General features: G+C 53.8%; 1 protein-coding gene across 7 annotated transcripts; it reads left to right on the top strand.

The window, feature by feature from the left end:
• Positions 1–67: 67 nt before the first annotated feature.
• On the top strand, positions 68–20,070 carry UBXN8 (UBX domain protein 8). 7 transcript variants are annotated; one of them, XM_072625498.1, is made up of 8 exons: positions 68–225; positions 2,536–2,658; positions 9,790–9,860; positions 10,604–10,726; positions 14,949–15,086; positions 16,543–16,584; positions 18,893–18,967; positions 19,764–20,070. In XM_072625498.1, the coding sequence occupies exons 1-8, from the start codon at positions 138–140 to the stop codon at positions 19,935–19,937; spliced, it is 834 nt and encodes a 277-aa protein (XP_072481599.1). In that variant the 5' UTR covers positions 68–137; the 3' UTR covers positions 19,938–20,070. The 7 variants fall into 7 exon arrangements, with proteins under 7 accessions (XP_072481599.1, XP_072481600.1, XP_072481601.1 ...); XM_072625499.1 differs by lacking the exon at positions 19,764–20,070 and adding an exon at positions 19,429–19,691 and having other exon boundaries at positions 69–225; XM_072625503.1 differs by lacking the exon at positions 68–225 and adding an exon at positions 371–951.
• Positions 20,071–21,351: the final 1,281 nt, after the last annotated feature.

Here is a 21,351-nt window from a genome sequence, read left to right as displayed (position 1 = left end):
CAGATGGTAGCAACCGGGCAGTGGGCGGGACGGAGGCGGCACGGAGGAGGGAGGGGCCCCGCCAGACAGAGGCGCGGGGGGCGGGGCATGGAGAGGGGCGGGGCCGCGCTTGCGCTCGGGACGCGGCCTGAGGCGCCATGGCGGCCCGCGCGGTGTGGCTGCTGTTGGCCATCCCGGCCGTGCCCCTGCTCTGCCTGCAGCTACGGAGCGCGGGCTTCAACCCAGGTAAGGCGCCGCCTTTCTCCTCCGGTGTCCCTCCGCCTTCCCCCGTCCTCGTGCGGACTACAGTTCCCAGCATGCTCAGCCACCCACTCGCACGGCAAGGCGTGCTGGGAAGGAGGCGGGGTCACTCCTGGCGGCCCCGCCCCCGCACGGTTCCGCCCCTTCCGCCGTCGTCGGTCGTGCCTCGTGCGCTTTCCCTCGCTCGATGGTCGGGCGTCCACGTTGTTCCGCGCGAGGGCTTGGTGCGCATCGGCGGTGGGAGTCCTGGCCCCAAGGGCTGTCATGACCTTCGTTCCGCCATGTCCTTCCAAAATGGCGGCCCTTCGGAAGCTCCCCCGACCATGTACGAGTGTGCCTGTGCTTCCGCGTCCCCTCCAGCATGGACCGGTGCCGCTTCATTGCGGTGTTTCAGAGGGGGTGGCTCGTTCATATAAATTATCACGTGTGATCATATGTATCGCGGCATTACGGTACCGTATTAACGTGAATCGTTAGCGGCGTAGCGGTTTGGGTAACTTCTTCCCCTGGCTCTCCAACACCACCGTGATCCAGGCGGGCCGCGCTCAGAAGTGCGCCCCCTGCTCCAGACCGGGGGTTCAGTCCTTCTTGGGGCTGGCCACGCCTGCGGAGCCCTGCTCAGAGCGCCATTCGAGGTCGGTAATAAAGCAAAGCGATTGTGTTGAAGCCGATTGGTCAGAACGTTGGAAAGCCACGTGCTCAGAAGCCCGGGTAGGCCCCGAGCTGGGAGGAGAGCGGCGTGCTGAGGGGCCCGGGGCGGGGGGCGCTGGGCGGGGCCTGGAGGGTGGGGCCTGGAGGCCTGGGCGGGGCCTGGAAGGTGGGGCCTGGAGGCCTGGGTGGGGCCTGGAGGGTGGGGCCTGGAGGCCTGGGCAGACCCTGGGGGGGGCCTGGGCGGGGCCTGGAGGGTGGGGCCTGGGGGCTTGGGCAGGGCCTGGGGGCTTGGGCAGGGCCTGGAGGGTGGGGTGGGGCCTGGGGGTGGGGCCTGGAGGCCTGGGCGGGGCCTGGAAGGTGGGGCCTGGAGGCCTGGGTGGGGCCTGGAGGGTGGGGCCTGGAGGCCTGGGCAGACCCTGGGGGGGGCCTGGGCGGGGCCTGGAGGGTGGGGCCTGGGGGCTTGGGCAGGGCCTGGAGGGTGGGGTGGGGCCTGGGGGTGGGGCCTGGAGGCCTGGGCGGGGCCTGGAGGGTGGGGCCTGGAGGCCTGGGCGGGGCCTGGAGGATGGGGCCTGGAGGCCTGGGCAGACCCTGGGGGGGGCCTGGGCGGGGCCTGGAGGCTTGGGCGGGGCCTGGAGGGTGGGGTGGGGCCTGGGGGTGGGGCCTGGAGGCCTGGGCGGGGCCTGGAGGGTGGGGCCTGGAGGCCTGGGCGGGGCCTGGAGGGTGGGGCCTGGAGGCCTGGGCGGGGCCTGGAAGGTGGGGCCTGGAGGCCTGGGTGGGGCCTGGAGGGTGGGGCCTGGAGGCCTGGACGGACCCTAGAGAGGAGGAGGATGGAGGCCCTTGCTCGAAAAGCCCCAGCAGAAGACCTGGGAAGGCCAAGTCCACCAAGGGAGCTGCGTGGGAAGAGAAGGGGAAGGGTTATCGCAGGAAACAAGCAGCGAAAAGAGCCCGAGTGCGCAGGCGCGGCTGGGTCAGCCAGGGGCGCCCGCAGGAGGAGCACCCAGAAAGGAGACGGGGGCTGGAGAGAGGACATGGGGATCCGAGGAGCCAGGTGGCTGAATGTCCCGCTGGTGGCCGCGAACGAGTGCTGCTCGAGCCCCGAGAGGATGTGCCCACCCTGGGGCGGGCCGAGACACGGAACCGAACCGCAGACCGGAGCTTTGGTCCGCATTTCCCCCCTTCCACATCAGGACAACAGTCTGCCCTTTGTGTCTATGGTGGGAACGTGGCTGGTTTTCTGGGTTTTTAGCCCAATTTAGTGGCCGTTCACTTTGCGCTGAATGATTCTGGATGCGTCTCCGTGACTTGACCGGAAGCGGGTCCTCCTCCGAGTGCTTGAATCCAGCATCGTTTGCCCCGGTGGGATCCGCTGGTCCCCCCCAGGCACTCCCCTTCCCGCTCTCTGGATCAGGTGGTTTGGGAAGAGGGTGCCTTCTCCGCTCCTTGGCACACTGGACGTGTAGACGCGGCTCCCTCAGCCTTGTACCGGCCGCCCTTCGCAGCCAGACTCCTCGGAGAAAGCCGTCTGCCCTTGCCCTCTCCACGCGGTCCCCTCCTCCTCTTCTACCTGTGGCAGGCTCTTTGATCTCACCTTAATGGCCAGATCCCACGGCCTTTGCTCACCTCTCATCCTTTGCTTTCTCACAGGATGGAAGGATGTCCTTCTGCTGGGTGGCCGGGGTCTGCTCTTTCTGGCTGTCCTGGCTTTAATTCTTTTGATGACCACCCCGTGGCTTACATCTCCAGCTCCATCCAACACGTGTTTGACAGGTAAGCTGATGCCACATGACGAGTTCACTTAGGATTTCCGATTCTCTGGCTTTTCCCGGCATGTGCTTTGTCCAATACGTTGCTACTCTGTGACCACGGACAGAGAATGGATGCTCTGGGCCGCCATTTCTTCATCTTCAGAGATGCCTGGGTGGGACCATATCATTCCTCCCCTTTCTCACCTTGGTGATGCCCTGCCGTGGTTTAGGCAGAGTGACCAGTAGAAGCTCGGAGCCACGTAGTGGAAAGAAAGCACTGCCATCTCCCACAGGCCCATTTTAAGATGGGTTATGGATGTCAGCAGTTGTGGTGAGGCCAGCTTCATACTTCGCACATGATATATGTACCAAGAAGGTATGTTCAGGATGTGGTCAAAGGTTATGAAGCCTTGGGCAAGAAAACAAAGATGGAAGATAGAGGGCACAGGTTGTGCTTGTTTCCTCACTGCTGCCCATGGAACGCGAGGAATGTGGAAGAGGAGCATTGATTTGAGAAATAACCCGTGATGTCTGAGAAGGAACTTTGGACTTCTGAACCTCAGCCTAAAATGCAGGGTGACCAGCTGCTGGTCAGGGAGAGAAGGCACTTAGCCAGGGCAGGGGAGAATGTGTGGGCTAGTGCCTGGTCAGTCTCATCAGAAGGGCTTTAAACCGAAAAGGAGAGGAGGGTGCAGCCAGGGAGTCTAGAGAAGTCAGCAAGCAATTAAGCACCTGCTGTGTTCCAGGTACTGTGGCTAGTGCTGGGGAGGTGAAAAATAGCAGTCCCCCCTTCTCAAGCCACAAACCAGCCTAACAGAAACAAGGGAGGAGAGTGGTCATAACACCCACAAATCAACTGGGTTCAGAGGCCAAAAATGGCACCAAGAGCCAGGCCCCGACCTCACACATCTGCACCCAAAGGCCCAAAGTTTAGGTAGCAAGCAAGGGCAACAGGTCCGAAGGCAGAGTGGGTGAGTCTGGCCTTGTCAATACCATGAAGACCACATGGGCTCGAAACCACTTGGACTGTCCTTGCCAGGCCTGCATGCCTTTGTCAGCATGCAGGCCCAGTCAGCCACCTGGAATTGTAGGGCAAGAAGGATGCTGCTCAGGACCAGAGAACATGGAGAAATAGGGATGATTTCAACACTGGTAAGTATTGCCAACTACATGGACAGAAAGAGGAAATGGAGGAGACCAGGAGGCAGGTCATGAGCTTAATTTGGAGAAGCAATATTGTTGTGAAGAGAAACTTCAGTCATCCATATCTCTGCTAGAATACTCCCTTTCTCTCTGTCTCTCTCTCCCTCCCTTCTCTGTGTGCCTCTCTCTCTGTCTCACTCTCTCTGTCTCTCTCCCTCTCTGTCTGTCCCTCTCCCTCCCTTCTCTGTGTCTCTCTCTCTGTCTCATTCTCTCTATCTCTCTCTCTCCCTCCCTTCTCTGTCTCTCTCTCTGTCTCACTCTCTCTCTCTCTGTCCCTCTCCCTCCCTTCTCTGTGTCTCTCTCTGTCTCTGTCTCTCTCTATCTCTCTCTCTCCCTCCCTTCTCTGTCTCTCTCTCTGTCTCACTCTCTCTCTGTCCCTCTCCCTCCCTTCTCTGTGTCTCTCTCTGTCTCTCACTCTCTCTCTCTCTGTCTCTCTCTCCCTCTCCCTCTCCCTCTCCCTCTCCCTCTCCCTCTCCCTCTCCTTCTCCTTCTCCTTCTCCCTCTCCCTCTCCCTCTCCCTCTCCCTCTCCCTCCCTTCTTTGTGTTTCTCTTTCTGTATCAGTCTCTCTCTCTTTCTCCCCCTCCTTCTCCACCCTGCTGATGTTGGAGTGGGAGGATGGAGTGGGCAGTCCTTTCTCAAGCTGTGGCAGAGGAAAGCTGGGCATAGTCTGCCATGTCCTTAGATTTTCATATTGAAGATGTCAGAGGGTTTGTTTAGAGGGGTAGGATCTCATGGACTACAATTCTGTGGGAGAAGGTCAGCCTCAGAGGGGTAGGGACCACATTCATTCATTTTCAATGTTTTTAGCAGCTCTTTTTTTGTAGCAAAGAACAGAGAAGCAGCTTGTCAATCGGGAAATGATTGAACAAATGCTGCCTTGGTTTGGTTGGAGTCTACTTTTTGCCCCAAAGAGAGGCCTCTGTTTGGGGGGTGGGGGTTGGTGGATGGGGACAGTGATGCAAAAAAGAAGCGACCAGCCACAGAAGAGGGCAGGAAAGTTCAGAAGGCACACAGCGGAGCCGGGCATGCTGACGGTCTTGTTCCATCTAATATGCCCTGAGTGGAAGTGCAGGAATTCCTATCAACATTCAGCTTTTCTAGAGTGCTTTACAAAGTACTGTACAAAGATCGTCTCATTTGGCCCCCAAGATTACTCTGGGAGAGAGGGGCTGTTATGATCCCCATTTTACAGATGAGGAAACTGAGGCAACGTGACTTGCCCCGGGTTACACTGCTTGTAAACATTTGAGGTAGGATTTGAACACAATTCTTTCAGATTCCAAGCTCTGCCCTCATTCATGGCACCACCTGGCTGCCAATCTTTTTTTAAAACCCTCTTTTTCTTTGTTTATATATGCGTGTGTGTGTTCGTCCTTTGTTGCTGAAGAAGGCCATGCCATCACAGAAATAATGATATGACTTCCACTTGACTTTGTTTTGAGTGATGGAGGGCTGTGCAGGTCACCACCCTCACTTCTCCTCCAGAGCCATCTGAATTCAATGGCCAGATATTCATCAGGGTGACTGGAGATGACCCGGATGAGACAATTGGGGTGAAGTGGCTTGCCCAAGGTCACACATCTAGTGAATGTCAAATATCTGAGATGAGATTTGAACTCAGGTCCTCCTGACTCCTGCAGTGGTGCTCTATCCACTGCACCACCTAGCTGCCTGTTTATATATTGAAATGTTTGTGAAGGTGGATGTTAAGTTCACAAGAAGAGTCAATGACAAGACTGTCCCCAAACACACATTAATTTGATGCCTTTCTAAGTAAACATGTAACTGGCTCAGATTTTAAAAGGAAATAGACAATTGAGGTGAAGGGACATACTCGCCAAGGGCTCTCAGAGCGTGTGACATGGCCCTGTGATCATGGTGTCAGGGCTGCTGAGGCAAGATGAGCTGACGGGGCCTTTTGGGGGGATTGGGGGGCCGAATGAGCTGCTGCTCAATCCACATTTCCCTTTGGCTCTCTCAGCCAAGGAGGACAGTCTTTGGACTAGACACAGAAAAACAGAAATGCTTGAGGTAAGAGAGGCTGGTCTGGGTGAACTCAGGCCCCCCCCTCAGGAATGTCATCCCTCGCACCTCAATGAGGGGGCACCGTGGTCCATAACGTTGGAGAGACCATGGAAAATGGAAGAGGCCATTCTCATTGAGAAGGGACAATGTTGTACCAATTTTTAAAAAAGAGAATAAAGTCTGAAAACCATGGACCACTAAGTTAGCTTTGATTCATGGAAAATTGGGAAGCTCAGCAGTCAGTAGAGTTATTTATCATCTTGGAAAGTCACTAAGGCTTCATCAAGATCATGTCATGCTAGACCCACCTTATTTTCAGCTTGCTAAGGCAGCGCATGCAAGGAATGCATGGATAACGTTGGTCTTGGGTTTATTTATTTGAATTTATTTTGCATTCAAATATCCAATCAAATGGGCATTTCATCTCATTCTGTTCTTGTGGAAGAGACCAGATAATGATGGATGAGGAACTAGATTCAGGGTAGTACCAAGGTGGGGTGGGGTATCTCCACTGGAGAGCCCCAGGGAGCATCTGTTCTGGCTTAAGCATTTTCATCTGTGACTTAGATAGAGGCTCAGATAGCAGATGACCCAAAGCCAGGAAGGAGCACTCACGTCTGGACAGCTGAGTCCAGATCAGATGACGCAGTGGTTGGAACAGTGGTCTCCAAGGAGGGGGCCCCTGGCCAGCTCCAGAGGTGTGCTCAACCGATCGGAAGACGGGAACGGGAGTCTGGCTGTACCCCCGTCCTCCCTAAATAGCCATTGCAAGGCACTCTACCACAGAGGCCATTGTCCTCCCTCGTTCCTTCACTCTGTTCCTTTCTATTGCGTGCCAGTGCCTCACCTGGCAGAGAGAAAACTTAAACCCAGGACTGTGGACTCCAGGTCCAGAGGAATTTCTACTGCACTGCACCCTTCAGGTCGGTCATGGCAGTGTGCTCTGAGCCCGAGGATTGGCACCAAGTCATTCCCCTGGCAGCTCACCAGCAGCAGCCTGACATTGGCCTTGGGGCCTTGCAGAGGGATGCCAAGTGCACCTAACTCCCAGAAACCAGACCAGCTACTTTTGTTGCCAGTGATCGGTGATTGAGATGTCACCCAGCCACAGAAGGCTGTCAGCACCCAGTGGGGATCCATAGTCTCGTGGAGAACCTTCCTTTTCTGTTCTGCTGTGTAGACGGAACATTCCATTTTTATTTGGCATGTAAGTTCAGAGTAAAAATAGAGACATTTAAAGAAATAAAATCAAAGTAAACTAAACTCTTTTACCCTGCCCCCCTCAGCTTGGTGAGTGGCAGGCATGCCAGGGCGCTCGGTTCTTGGCCCCAGGCTTAGGCTGTTCCCTCCCAGAGCCTTTGCAGAGGAGTGCGACCAGAGAAATAAAGAAAGTGGCTTGTGTGGTGTTGCTGCTCCCTCCGCCAGCTAGAAATAGGGAAAGATTGGAACTCAGGACCCATCTCTTCTCCAGCCTTCATCTCTCATAAGCCAGCTGAGGCTTCTCTGCTTGCATGGTTGTCGCTTTGGAGCTGCAGGTCTGAAGATTCAGGAATGAAGGGAATGGCCACTTGGGTGCCAGACCCCGCAGCCACTGTCCATGTGGGTGCGCCATGTCTGTTCTACCTTCTCCTGCCAGGAGGGAAGGCCCAGCCTCCCTGTGGCCTTATGCCCCTTAGCCACTGCAGGGGTGCCCTGTCCCAGTGCCAGGCTTTCTGATCTTCCTGCTTACTTGTTCCCCTGCAGATCTTAAAATTTATGCCTAAAAAGGGCTTTGATTGGTTTAAAATCAAGGTTCTTGACTGTTTGGGGTCATGGCCGCTTAGGCAGCCTGGGTGATGACCCCTTCTTAGAAGAATGTTTTTATTTTTTTTAATTCTGTTCTTTTTAAAATTATTATTTTATTTGTTTTCAGTGTTCTACAATCACTTCCATATATCTTAGATTTTTTCCCCTCCTTCCCTCCCTCCCCCCACCTCCTCACTCCCTCCCTGAGACAGCATACAGTTTTATATAGATTCTACACATGTATTCCTATTAAATACATTTTCACCTTAGTCATGTTGCATAGAAGAATTAAAATGAATGAGAAAAATCACAAAACAAACCAAAATAAAATGATCTGCTTCATTCTGAGATCGAATCCCACAGTTCTTTCTCTGGATGTGGAAGGCATTGTGCCTTAAGAGACCACTGGGAATTATTTAAGTCCTTGCATTGCACTGAAGTATGAAGTCTACCAGAAACATTCCTCACACACTGTGGTTGTTGCTGTGCACGAAGTTCTCCTGGTCCTGCTCCTTTCACTCAGCATCAGTTCATATAAATCTTTCCAGGCCTCCCTGAAGAGAAGAATGTTTTTAAATGAATAAATTAAAATTCATTGGATCCCAAAGGAAACCAATTATATTGAACCCCAATTAATCAGCACCTGCCAGATGTGTGCAGGACAGATTGAAGCATTCACCAGAGAGCAGGCCCTGGCACTGCAGAGGCTCAGGAAAAGCTCCCTCCCTGCACAATGTGGGACTCTAGCTGAGCCTTGAAGGAAGCCAGGAGGCGGATTCCAGTTCAGGGCCCGCAGGAGCAGAGCCCCTGGCTAGGAAGCACAACACAGGCAGGCTTCTGGATCTTTGAGCATGGGGTGCTACCATTGCCTTTGGGCCGAGTGCCCTAAGAGGGACTGCAGGGCACAATCAGAGGCTGGAGAGATGGCGTGGGGTGGCTGTGGGCACCAGGGAAGACCTCCTGGCCATGAGCCCCTAGGCATGAGGAGGTTTCACTAGGCTCCAACACTGGGCAGAGGAAAGAGGGCTGGCCTTTTGTGGAGATTCTTTCTCTGCCTCCTTCAGAGGGTCTTCATCCTTGTACCTGAGGGGCAGCCCTGGGCCTTGGGGAGCTGACAGGGTGACTAGGAAGGGTGGGCAGGGGCAGAAGGGGGCTGGACATTCTGTGGGCCCCACAGGATGAGTAGGGAGCTCACCTGGGGCTGCAGCACCCAGAGTCCCAGGGGCTGGTCCTGCTGCCCAGTTTCACCATAATGATGTGACCTTGGACAAGTTATTTCTCCTTTCCTGGTCCCCACTTGTTCTTGACATGAGAGGGCTGGAGCAGGTGACTGTGAAGTCTCTCTCATCCCAAATCCCTTGATCCCAGCCCAGTCCCTGAATGAGGGCTTGGAAGAGGCAGCTCTGTGGGGATCCCAGGCCAGGCCTCTCCATTTACTGTCATGGTTGGAGGTTCCAGTGGTTCTCTCCAGCCCCAGCCTCTCTACTGCTCAGTCTTATAAAAGGGTGGGGTGACTCAAGGTCACTGACCTTAGGGTCAGAAAGGCCTGGGCTCAGACCCTGCGGAGCCTTGATTCTCCTCAGGCCTCAGTGAGCTCATCTGTAAAAGAGGGGTCAGATTAGAAGACCTCCAAGGTCTCTGACTATGGAAGGTTATGTCCCAGGGTTGGCTTCCCCCCCACTTACAGTCAGTCACTAAGCATATGTTTCACAGTGATAAAATGAGTGTACATTTCTTGAGCGCTTTCAGGTTTGCAAATGTCATCTCATTTGATCCTCCTCACCACGCTGGGAGGGAGGGACTGTTATGATCTGTTTCACAGATGAGGAAACTTGGGCAGACAGAACTGAGCTGACTTGTCCAGGGTCTCACAGCTAGTAAATGTCTGAGACAGGATTTGAACTCAGACCCAGGATCTCTGTGTTTCTGGTGGGAGCTTTGGTGTCCTGCTTCTTTGTCCCTTGGGGCAGAGAAGCCTCAGTCCTACACCTGAGTCTCACTGCACTGACCAAGAAGGAATTAGAAGCCTGAGGCCAGTGTGTTCCCAGCACTCAATGCAGGATGTCTTCTCTGAGCTGCATTTCTCACTAGCAATCTGATCTGGTGATGCAAAAGCCCTTGTGTGTTTTGTTGTCTTAGTAACAGAAGAGGAGAACAAGAGGAGGCAGAAACGGGTCAGAGAGGAGCAGCAGGAGACCCTGAGCAACCAGGTGAGCTCTGGTTTGTCCTTGTCCCATGTGTTATTGTGGCTCGTGGGGCTGGGTGGAGGAGGCCCACATTTCAGAAAGGAACAAAAGAACGTTTCTTGTGAACCCCAGGGATGCGTTTCTAACTAGGTCACTCCCTGTAATCACAAGTAAGCCAGAAGACAGCAGGCATTTTGCTGTTCTCCAACCCCCATCAAGGTCACTAGTCTGGATGAGCTGAGGTTCATACACTAAGCAGAGCATCCAGACTGTCTAGTGCACAAGGAAGGACATACAGGTGTCAGAACAGAAGTCAACTTGAGACTTTTCTTTGACATGAGGGCCAGGTGAAGTAGTGGAGGAGAATGCGTCATAGTGAGAGGGGGCTGGAGTGTGCAGAAAGCCCATGCCTTGTAAGTCTTAACCTCCATTAGCATGAGGAAGGAGTTGCGGAGAGTCTGTGGAGGGCCTTCGGATCCAAGGCCACCAGCTTAGCTTCACCACCAACGATGCTTTTTTTTTTTTTTTTACTATTATTATACCGGTTTTAGTTTCCATTTTTCCCACTTAACAGTATTTTATTTTTTCCAATTACATGCAAACATAGTTTTTAACACTCACTTTTATAAGATACTGAGTTCCAAATTCTTTTCTCCCTCTCTCCCTCCCTGTCTGCAAAGACAGCACGCAATCTGATATGGGCCATACATGTACAGTCATATTAAACCTATTTCCACATTTGTCACATCGATGCCTCTTACAAACAGAGCAGTGCGTACCTGAAGAGGGTCCTAAAACCTCGCCAGGAAATGAAGCTGAGAAAACGGGAAGAACGCTTCTATCAAATGACAGGCGAAACCTGGAAATCACTTGCTGGCCACAAGCTCAGGGTGAGAGAAGGCCCTCCTTTGCATACTTACGTTCCACTGTTCTTTGGGTGGTGTCCTGGGTTCCCTGAGTACCTAAAGAGTTCTCTTTTGGAGGGACTCCTGACTCATGGATGTCCCTTTCCTACAGGCAAGAGTTTTGGATTTCTGAAGTCCATTCAGTAGTCTTTCTTTTTGGAAGACAATTTAATCCATTTACATTCAGTTATGATGGTATATTTGGTTTATCATAGTTTGTTCAACTGTATTCCTTTAAAACAAAACACATAATCTTTATTTCTCTAGTGCTAATTCTAGTTGTTGACGGGAAAACTTGGTTAAAGAAAAGGCCGCAGGCTAAATGCATACATTTTATGATTTCATTAACTAATTAATCAATTCCCTATTAAAGAAAACGGTAACCTAATGCATTATGGAGCCAGAAAAATATTCTGACTACCCAGTACAGAAAATCTTCTGGCGTATATACATTCTACTGTAAGAAAGGAACTCTCTTAGTTGAACAAATTATAAATTTAGTAAGACAAGACAATTAACAAAGTAGTGTCAGTTGAGTTTTATGATCCCAAGCTGTGTGAATCTCTTTTCTGTAGCATGTCTCTGTGACATAAGATAAGGAGAAAATCCCCCCACTCTGATGACAGGTATCCTGCTGACACAGGAAAGGGTACCTTTAATAAAGTTTCAATTGAAATTACAACCCAGGACATCTATGTTTTTCCTTATCACTAAGACGCCAGGAGAAGGGTCTGGTAAGGAAGTTATGAAGTCAGCCCTTTTGCTTCCTTGACACCAAAAGGCATTATGTGAGTTTACTTAAGACAACAAAGGAGACTATTAGGTTCGGACTCTTCTTAATTCAAGCTTTGGCCCTTATTAAAGTCCAAAATTCATATTAAATATTATCATAGTCAAAGAATTTTAGAATTGGAAGGGACCTCTGTAGCCATTTAATCCAGCCCTAATCTGAAAAAAAAAAAATTCCTGGGAACATATCTGACAGGTGGTCACCAATCCTGTTTGAAGACTCCCAGTAAGGCAACCCCCACCCCCCACCCCCATCTCCAGTTCACTCTTGTTCGACTCCTGTTGTTGGGAGGATTTCTTTAACCCCAGCCTCAGTTTGTCTCTAACTTATACCTATTGTTCCCTATTCTCCCCTTGGGGCCAAAACAGATGAATCGGCCTTGCCAAGATGTCCTTCAAATACTTGAAATCAGCTATCTTTTTGCCCTACCCCCTCTCTTTAAAAAAAAATAATAACTTTTTCAATTAACAGTCTGCTTTTTCACCCCCTCAGCTCCCCACTCCCTACAGGAGAAGAAAAACAAATCCCCCTTAACAGATTTGCATAATCAAGCAAAACAAATCCCTTCTTTGGCCAGGCTGGACATCTTCCTCCTGCACCCTGGGCCCTTTGCCTCCTGCAGTCATTCAGTCAGGAAACATTTCTTAAGCACCTTGTCTGTGCTCGGCACCGTGCAGAGTCCTAAGGACACAGAGAGGCAAAGGACAGCCCCTGTCCTCAAGGAACTTACAGTCTTGTCTCTGGAGTTGTGGCTGGTCATTGCTGACCCAACATGCTCTGTCTTCGCAGTGTGGTATGCACTGTTCTCTGCTTCTGCTCCCCAGTCTCCCTGCAGCCACAGTAGCCTTGAGTCCATTTGTCCAGGGCTCAGACCCCAGCAGCCAGCCTTTCAGTAAAATTCCAGCCTGAGCATCCTTGTCTCCTTATCCCAGTCCTGTCCATTTCCCTGGGACTCCAGTGTGAGGGGAGGAGGGAGTGCTGCCCTGGGCATCCCCCCCACCTTCTCCCCCTCCCTGAAACCACCATCAGCCCTGCCTTGGGGAAACCCACTCTGCCCTTGCTCTTGTCTTCCCTTTTTTCTCCCTTTCATTGAGTTCCTCCTGAGGCTCACAGACTTGGAGATGGAAGGGTGGAGGAGGCCATGCAGTCCAGCCCCTCCTTTGATCCAGTGACTTGCCAGGGTTCCACAGCTGGGAAGTGTCTGAGGCCACATTTGAACCCAGGCCCTTCTTCCTGCCTCTCTTCTCGGGTCTGTCTGCCCCCCAGCTGCCCTCTCCCAGTGCCATTCAGTTGTTCATCCAGATCACATCTCCACCCCTATTGTTGAATTCAATCCCTACCCTATAAATCACCTCTAAATCAGGATTGCCTGTGACCTGTGGGCACAAATCCTTCCAGTGTCCAAGGCTGACCATCTTTTGTGCAGGGATGTGTGTCCCCTTCCCCTTCCCTCCCCCAGGGATTGAAGGGGTTCCTGAGTCACAGGCCCACTTGGTGACCCAGAAATCCTTTTAGCACCCATTTGGGGGAAGGGGTTCTGTGCACAGGAAGGATCAGAGCTCTGCGGTTGGAAGGAACCTCTGAGGTTATTTGTCCAGTCCCCTCATTTTAAAGATGAGCAAACTAAGGTCAGGCAGTCAAGGCAGCTAGCTCTGCTCCAAGCACTGGGGATGCAGATACAAGGAGAAAGAAAGCCCATGCCCTCAGGGAGAAGAAAACCTAGAAAACCGAAAAGGGCAGGGTCACAAAGGGGGAGGAATGAGTTAGGGCTAGTTTGGTGTACATGTAGAGCAGGATCTGAACCCATGTCCTCTGAATCGGATCCTCTGGGGACGAGGTGAAGGGGCTCTGGGCTGTGAAAGCCGAATGCTTCCCTGCTCGTCTCTTCTCAAATCAGCTTTGGCATTCAGGCCTAGGCTCTGGCAAAGAAAATGCCACAGGATGTGTGGAATTTAGGGTGGGAGCCTGAGCCCACGTTTTTGGGGTAAGATCATCTCCACCCAGTTTTCATTTTGTTCTCTCTTTACCACGTGACTGTGGTGTGTCTTCCTGTGGGGATAGAAAATGTGGCAGAAAGAAGATTGAGGTGGGATTCAGGGACTGAGTAAAAAGGAGAACTTTTCCCTCCATTTATTTCAGTCCATCAGCATGTTAGAAAACCACTGGGGCATTAAGGAATGATTGGTGAAGGTCAGGGAGTCTCTTTGCAGAAAGGCGGTGCAGGTGATTCTACTCGGCGCTTTCAGGTCTGTTCTTGCTTCCACTACGTCTGAAATGACCTGTGTGGGGGTCATCTTAGTGGAGGGGTCAAGTGAGAAGCTTGGTCTCCCCTCGCACCTGGAGCAGGTCCACCCAAGACCACTGGAGATCAGCCCTGCAGTCAGGCTGCTTGGGTAGGATTCAGATCAGTTCCTTGTTTGCTAAGTAAAAATTATGATCAGAATTTCAAAACCATTCCTTTGGCCCAGCTGCAAAGCTAACCTGGCAAAGCTGTGCCTGCTAAGCCTTCCGTAATCCTTTAGGCACTGATTCACTTTACTCTGAATTCATAGTTGATGGGCTGGTGACAAGTGTCTGGAACCCAGATCCACTGTCCTGGCAGTCTAGTCTAGACTGGCTGAGGAACCCCAGGACCAGAGGGACCAGATGATCTCAGAGGTCTTAGCCCCCTTGGTCTACATCTGAAGATGTAGGAAGGACAGGGCTTCTCCCAACGACGTCCCACAGTCAGTTGGTGGCAGGTTCAGGCTGCACCCAGGTGCTTAGACCCTCAGCCCTGCACCCTAGGGGAGCCTTCCTCTCTCACTAGGCTCTAGCTTCATCCAGGGGAGCTTTTGCACTTAAGATTAGTGGGAGATGCATCAGTAAAAAAGGACTTAACCCTTAAATGAGTCAGCAGCCAGAGAGGAAGAAAGGAATCTCTGTTTAATGAAGTGATTCTTTGTGCTCAGCCCCCTAAAAGACAGAACAAGTCCTGGGGTGTTTCGTGGTCAGCAGCTCTTGCTTTTAAAAGTGATCCATGTGTTGAGCAATCAGGAGGTAAACTGGAGAAATCCTCGAGAGACTTTTGTTTGGAGGTGTCAGTCTGCCCTAGGTGGCTGCTGCCCCCTCTCTGAGCCACCGCCCATCCTAGGTCGCCATCTAGAGTCGTGAGTAACCTCCAGCAACTCCTGCCCCCTGCAGCACTGGGCTGGGGGTGGTAAGGGGCTGAAGGGAGCCCAGGCCCTCTGCCCAGGCTGCCCTGTCCTTCTCAAAGGGCTGCCTCCTTTATATTTTATATCAGAACTCCTTGGGTGAGATGGGTGAGTGAATGGATGAATGAAAACTACTCAATGCTTAGAGAGCTTTTGGAGCAGGGCACGCTGGCAGAAAAGGGGAGGGGGGAGCTCTCTTTATTGTTGTCTGTCCCCTGACCAGGGTCATGAAGAACCAAGGCTTGCCAATGAATACAGAGCACCCAGGGACATCCCAAACAGAGAAGCGTCCAAGAGACGGAGGCTGCCTGAGCCCCTGAGCCCTGTTTCAGCATCTCCTGTGCAGTCCAGAGCCAAGAAGGTAGTGAGCATCCCTGGGATTTTAGCCCCTTCCTTTGCCAGGCTTACCAGGAGGTGGCTGAGCCCAAACTGAATCGCCTGTGGGAACCTCCTAGGGGAGAGGCCTGGGGCAGCCTCCCTCCCACATAGGAGAGCCCCCAGACCCCTCCTGGGCCAGTACCTGCAGACACCCCATGTGGACCCTGGGAAGGGCCTGGCGAGGATAGATGTATCCCCCAGGAGTCCCAGTGAGGATGGCCTTCAGGCCACCTGTGTGAGGTGCCCCCAAGCCTTGGGGATGGCTACCCAGCCTCCTCCGGGGACTCCCTCCTCCCTTCAGGAGCAGCAGAGCAAGCCAGGTATTGGCTGCCGATAAGGGTAGGGTTCCAGGGAGGCAGGGAGGAAGCAGTCGGCTTGGACGGAGATGAGAGATTCCAGCTGAGGAGCCAAGTTGTAGGAAGGCATCATGGCCTGGGCAGACAGGGCTCCTTGTGGCTGGCATGATGACCCCACCATCCAGCAGGGAAGCTGTGGTAGCCAGGGGGCCAGGCTTTGCCCAAGCATGTTGAATGCTGACCTAAGTCTTAAGTGATAGAAATAACTTTATAATTTAAATTGGTTTATCAGATCTTCGATTCGCCCAGACCCATTCTGCATTATACCAGTAAAGTGGCCACGCCCTGAGAGAGACCCATCAGCAGCCCCCAGGGGAGCAGGTACTTAGAACTAGCAAGGATTTGGTCCAGCTGTGCAGCCCCTCTCAGGAGGGGCCTCAGCCCCTGGGTCCCTCCCCTAGCTGGCTCTCGCCTTGTTTGGGCCTGGGTCCTCACCCCACTGAAGGTCTGCTGGTTGCCACATCGCTGACTGAGAGATCCCTCCCTGTGCCACACCATCCGTCAGAGATTAGAAAAGAAAGTAGAAAACGCCTGAGTTTGGCCCAGCCAGTGCAGCCCCGCAGCGCCTGGCCCCGGGCCCTCCTGGCCCTCGGCTCCTTTTCCGTCCCTTCTGTGGACGTGGCTCGCTCCCTCACTCCTATGATTCTCATCTCGCACCTTCACCCTTACCCTGGGACGTGCATCCGTCCACCACCTGCCTTCGGGAGAAAGCCCCAGCAGGCCAGTGCCTGCCACAGCTTCACTAGGCAGAGATACTGGAGGGCTTCGCCATGTCCTTCTCCAGCGGGTTAAGGCAGACTGAGGCGAAGGGACTTGCCCAGGGTCACAGCTGTTGCATGCTGAGGCTGGATTGAACTCGGGTCTTCCTGGCTCCAGGCCCAGCCCAGCATCCCATCTCCTAGGCAAGATTCTTTCATTTCCACGTGTGGAGCTCGGTGAGTCAGGGCCCAGCCCAAGGCGGCTCTTCCCACCAGCTGCAGCCTTACCTTAGTGATGGACAACGACCCTGTGCCCCCAGCCAGCGATTCTGAAGATGGAGGGCGGGCTGCTGGAAACATCCCGCTCTCCTCCTCCTTCCCCTAGGTCCTTGTTTTACCTGAAGAACCACCTGAAGTGGCTGAGGAAGTAAGCTTGGTGTTTCCCTCTCTACCCGGGGTGGGGGGTGGGGGAGGTGGGGGGTGGGGTGCAGGCCCGGGTCCTCTAGGCCAACATGCACAGTTACTAGTGATGCCCAGCAGAGCCTTTCTGGTCCTGAACCCTGACACGAGTACACATCAAAATTCCAGACCTGTGCCACCGGCCTGCTGTGGACGTGGAGGAGCAGCTCAGACCTGAGCCTCAAAGCTGGTCGGGAGCCACAGGAGGGCACCGGGTGCACGAATTCATCAGCTTGTCCATCCGGGCCCTGAGCTAAGGCCTAGGGGTCCAAGAGAGCAAGACAGAGCCTTGTCCTCAAGGAGCTGACCTTCTCAAGAGGGGAACGGGAGCTGGGAAGGGGAGGAGGGGGTGATCCAAGGAAAGGAGGCTAACCAGAGCGCAGGCAGCGTCCCCTACCCCGACCTGGGCAGGGACACGATCAGACCTGAACTTGAGGAAAGTCAAGGAAGGGAGGGTGGAGAGACCCAAGGCAGCCACTGCAGTGGTCCAGATGGGAGAGGCAGGGGCAGAGGAGAGAATGGAGGGAGTTGATGTCCCCAGGCTAGCCCCAGGCTTCTCTCCCGCTGTTTGGCCCCTCCCGGCCAAGTCCTGTCATTCAGACCTCCACCCACCGCCACTGGGTCTGGCCCATCACTATCGCTTCCTCGAATAGCCCCACTCCTTCGGTCCTCTTCCCTTCCCGTCCATCCTCCCAATGGTTACAGAAGCCGTCTAGCCCAAGCGCAGGTCTGACCATGAAACACAAACACACAGTAAACTCCTTGAGAACTTCTTGGGTGTCATTTGCATCCCTTCACGGCCTGACCTGCCACACCTCCCCAGCCACACTGACCTTGCTTTTCCCCACTCACAACTCTGCATCTCCCATCTCCAAGCATTTCCACTGGCTGTCCCCCCCTCCTCAGGTCCACCTTCCAGAATCCCTTGTTTCCTTCCAAACTCAGGTGTCATTTTCTACATGAATTTACAAACCATATGTTTAGTGCTGTGTGCCAAGCCCTGCACTGGCATCACTAGGGATGCAAACCAAACAGTCCGGCAGTCCAAGCTCCCAGGACCCCCCATTCTGATGGGGGAGACAACACAGGGAAGGTTTCAGCCATAAGTCAGATGGGAAGGCCCTCTGGAGGGGCAGGGGGCTGGTCCTGCCTCATATTTCATGTTTTTCTTACTGATAAAAGTCACATCAGTGTCTGAGGCTGAACTGTTGGATACCTGTGCCAGTGAGGTCTGTGGGGTGGACCATGGCTGGCTGCGTCCCCCAGGGGGGCTGCTTCCAGGGGGAAGCCCCAGGGGCTGGGCTGGAAGCCTGACTGTGCCAAAGGCTCCTGGGGCCTGTCCTCATCAGGGTCTGAGGGGATGTGGACAGGGAGGGGGGGGGGGGGGGAGTAGGACTCACCTGGCCCACCTGCCAGGCCTGTTCCCTCCCTCTTGTGTAGCTTTGTGTGTATTTTTACACAGTTCCATGTGTCTGTGTCTCCCCCTGGTCAGCTCCTTGGGGATGGGCTGTGTCAGATCACTTGTGCCTGCCCCCTCGCCAGTCTGCCTCCCATTCACTGTCCGCACTGGGCACGTGGTCCTGGGAGCACAGGCTCTCTGAGGATGAGGGCTGGTGTTTGTCAGCCTTTGGCACAGTGCCGGGCACACAGTCAGTGCTTAATAGAAGCTTATTGGAGTCCCGTCTAAAGGCAGGAGAGGACTGTGAGCCAGGCACTGACGTTGAGAAAGGAAGGACAAGGACTCTACCTCGGTAGAGGATGGGTCTGCAGAGGAGAGGAGCTAAGTGATGGGGGCAGAGCAAGGGTCCTGCTCCTACCCCCTCTAGGATCAGTTTGACACATCAGCACTGGGAGGAATGGGCAGGGCTGCCTCCTCTGCCAAGGAGCCAGGGCCCAGGAGGAGGAGGTGAGGTTTGAGAGGGAGGGGGGCTGTGTAGTTATGACAGCACAGTCCGTCCTCCCCCCCCCACACACACACACAGCTTGCTTATAAACTGCAGCGTTCTGTGCTGGCCAGGGCCCAGGTGCTGGAGATAGAGGCCAAAGTAAGCCCCCCTTACCTCACCTCCGCCCTCAGGGAGCTCCCATCCTCCCACAGGGAGGGAAGAATCCTGGGGAGTGTGCCCTAGCCATGTGGGAGACTGGGGAAAGCCTGCTGTGGGTGGGAACATTCCAAGCCTGGTGCTGTGCTGCAAAGGGGCCCAAGGGCCCGTGGGCTGGGATGGGAAGAGATGCCCATGCAGGTGCAGTCAATGACCCCATTCTACCTGTCCCAGGTGGTTTCAGTGGCTCTCCGCTGTCCTGATGGACGAGTGCTCAGACGCAGGTTTTACAAGACGTGCAGCTCACAGGTGAGTCAAACCAGCCATAGAGAGAGGGTGGGTGAGGGCACAGACCTGGCATATACACTATTTGTTGTAGCTGTAGCTGAGCTCTATACACCCAGCTTCCACCTAGCTCTGTACCCCATCTGGGAACCCCTGCCACCCCCATGCCCTCACTGACCTCGGTAAGACCCAGGGCTACAGAGCGCTTAAATGAGAACTGGTGTCATTATCTGCACTTTAAAGACAAGGAAACTGAGACCCAGAGAAGTGCCTTGTTTGTGGTTACTGCTGGCCACTATGGCTGTCTCTCAGTCACTGCTTGGCCTTGAGGCCTGGTCCCAAGAGTCACCTAGCCCTCATACTATCACCCCTTCCCCCCATGTCCCTCAGGGGTGGGCCAGGCTTCCTTACTGTCCAGCGGTACGAGGGCCCACTAGCCTCAGGTCAGCCCAGGACTAAAAACCACTCTGGCTGTCCGTCCTCAGCTTGCACGGTGGCTCACGAGAGGGATTCACCGGCAGAGAACACTTGGCTCCTCCAGGCAGTCAGTCTGGCAAAGCAGCCCAGGGATCCCTCTCGGATTGGTGGTGGTCGATTCAGACAATAAATACTTAGGATTACAAAGAAAGTCCTTCTGTTGAAATTGTTACTGAACATACTGAAAGCACAGTTGACTTCCTGGCATTTGCCTTTCCGCTGGGCTCTCTGAAAGGTGATTCCTCGTGTTTTTGCAAAGGACTCGGCAGCTCTACTGAGCAGTCCCAGCAGTCCCACGTGGTGCCATTCATACCTGCTGGTCACAGGTCTCTTTGTCTTGTAGGTTTTGTGGGACTGGATGATGAAAGTGGGCTATCACAGCTCCATTTACACCCTGTCCACTTCCTATCCCAGAAGACCTTTGGAAGTGGGACAAGACCAGACCTTAGAAGACACTGGCCTCACTATGGACACTGTGCTAAATGTAGAGGAGAAAGAGCCCTCCCTCTCCCTGTGAAGTGGGGTGTGTGGGACTGGCCAGAGGACGGCACACAAGCCCGGGCTGATTGCACAATGGTAAATGGGCCTTCTGCAGGCAGACACATGGACCTAGGTTGAGGTCCTTGGTAATAAATGGATATGCTGGCAAACTGGGGACCTCTAGAATGAAGGAGCCACTGCCTCCCATGGTCATTCAGGGGACAAATCCACCTCCTGGGTCCCAGCCCCTCCCAGGAACATGCACCGCAGTTTGGGTGGTTAGGCCAATGCCAACTTGGCATATCCATGGGACCTAGCTCATCCCCACCAGTAAGCACAGGTTAGGTGCCTACCCTGTCTAGACAAAGACCTGTGCTCACTGTGGGGATGCAGAGGAAGGCACACAAGCCCTCCGGGGCTCGCATTAAATACAAACAGCTACCCGCAAGATTATTTATAGAGGGTAGAGGGTAGAGGCAGGGACTATGCCAGGCTGGGAAAAGGCCTCCTGCCAAAGGCGGGCTTTGGGATGCTTGCATGGTTTCCCTTCCTGGGGGAGAGCTCAAACACACAAGTCGGTGCCACCTTTGCTGCTCGCCCCTGAGTGTGGGTGGGAATGCAGTGTCCTGTGCCACCTTCCTTTCCCCACCACGTACCCTGCAGGTCTGAGGGAGGACCAGAGCATGAGGCAGCTCTCATTGTCAGGAAGCATTTCTGCAGAGAGCTCACATGTGCCCCCTCGCATTTCAACCCTCTGGTCCTGGCTCCGTCCTCTCCTGGGGCTGACGTGGAGGACCAATCTAAGACTGGCCAGTTGGGGTGGGGCAGATAAGCTGGAGAGCATCCTGAAGGCCACCCTGGAATGGCGAAAAGCTTTGGCTCTGTGTCACATGGAGACTGGCAGAGCAAGGGACAGTCAGCCTATATAAGGGAGGATGGGGTGAGGTGGGGGCAGGATATGGCAGCCTCATGGGGAATCCCTGAAGGGCTTTCATGAGGAGGAAGATGCCAACGGGGGCAGTGTCTGAGGCACCAGGCTGCCTGGGGAGGAGGTGAGCTCCCCATCGCTGGAAGGCCAGCAGAGGCTCCATGTGTCAGGAAGCTTGTTGAAGGGATTCTTCTAGGATATGGGCCTGGGCTCCAAAACCTTGTCTCAACTGCCACTCCTTAGGTAGTTTACACTTTTAATTTTGTAAAAGTTCTTATTAGTATTTTGTTTCTTACTTCACCATAGTATCTCCTAGATCCTTCCCCAAGGGCCATCCCACATGCCAAGTAGGACTTTTTAGAGGGGAGAAATAACTCAGCCCACCTGCTGGACACCCTGAAAAGTCTGGAGATGCCCCGTGGGTCCTCCACCACCACAGAAGCCTCCAGCCTCCAGCCTCCTCCCTCCTTCCCAGAGCCCTCCTCACTGGCGTGTTGGTTCTCTTGGCTCCACTGAGCTTGCC

This window comes from Notamacropus eugenii, chromosome 7, assembly GCF_028372415.1.
Source record: "Notamacropus eugenii isolate mMacEug1 chromosome 7, mMacEug1.pri_v2, whole genome shotgun sequence".
NCBI lineage: Eukaryota > Metazoa > Chordata > Mammalia > Diprotodontia > Macropodidae > Notamacropus > Notamacropus eugenii.
Note: the sequence above shows the minus strand (reverse complement) of the source record. Positions and strands in the feature narration are given on the sequence as shown.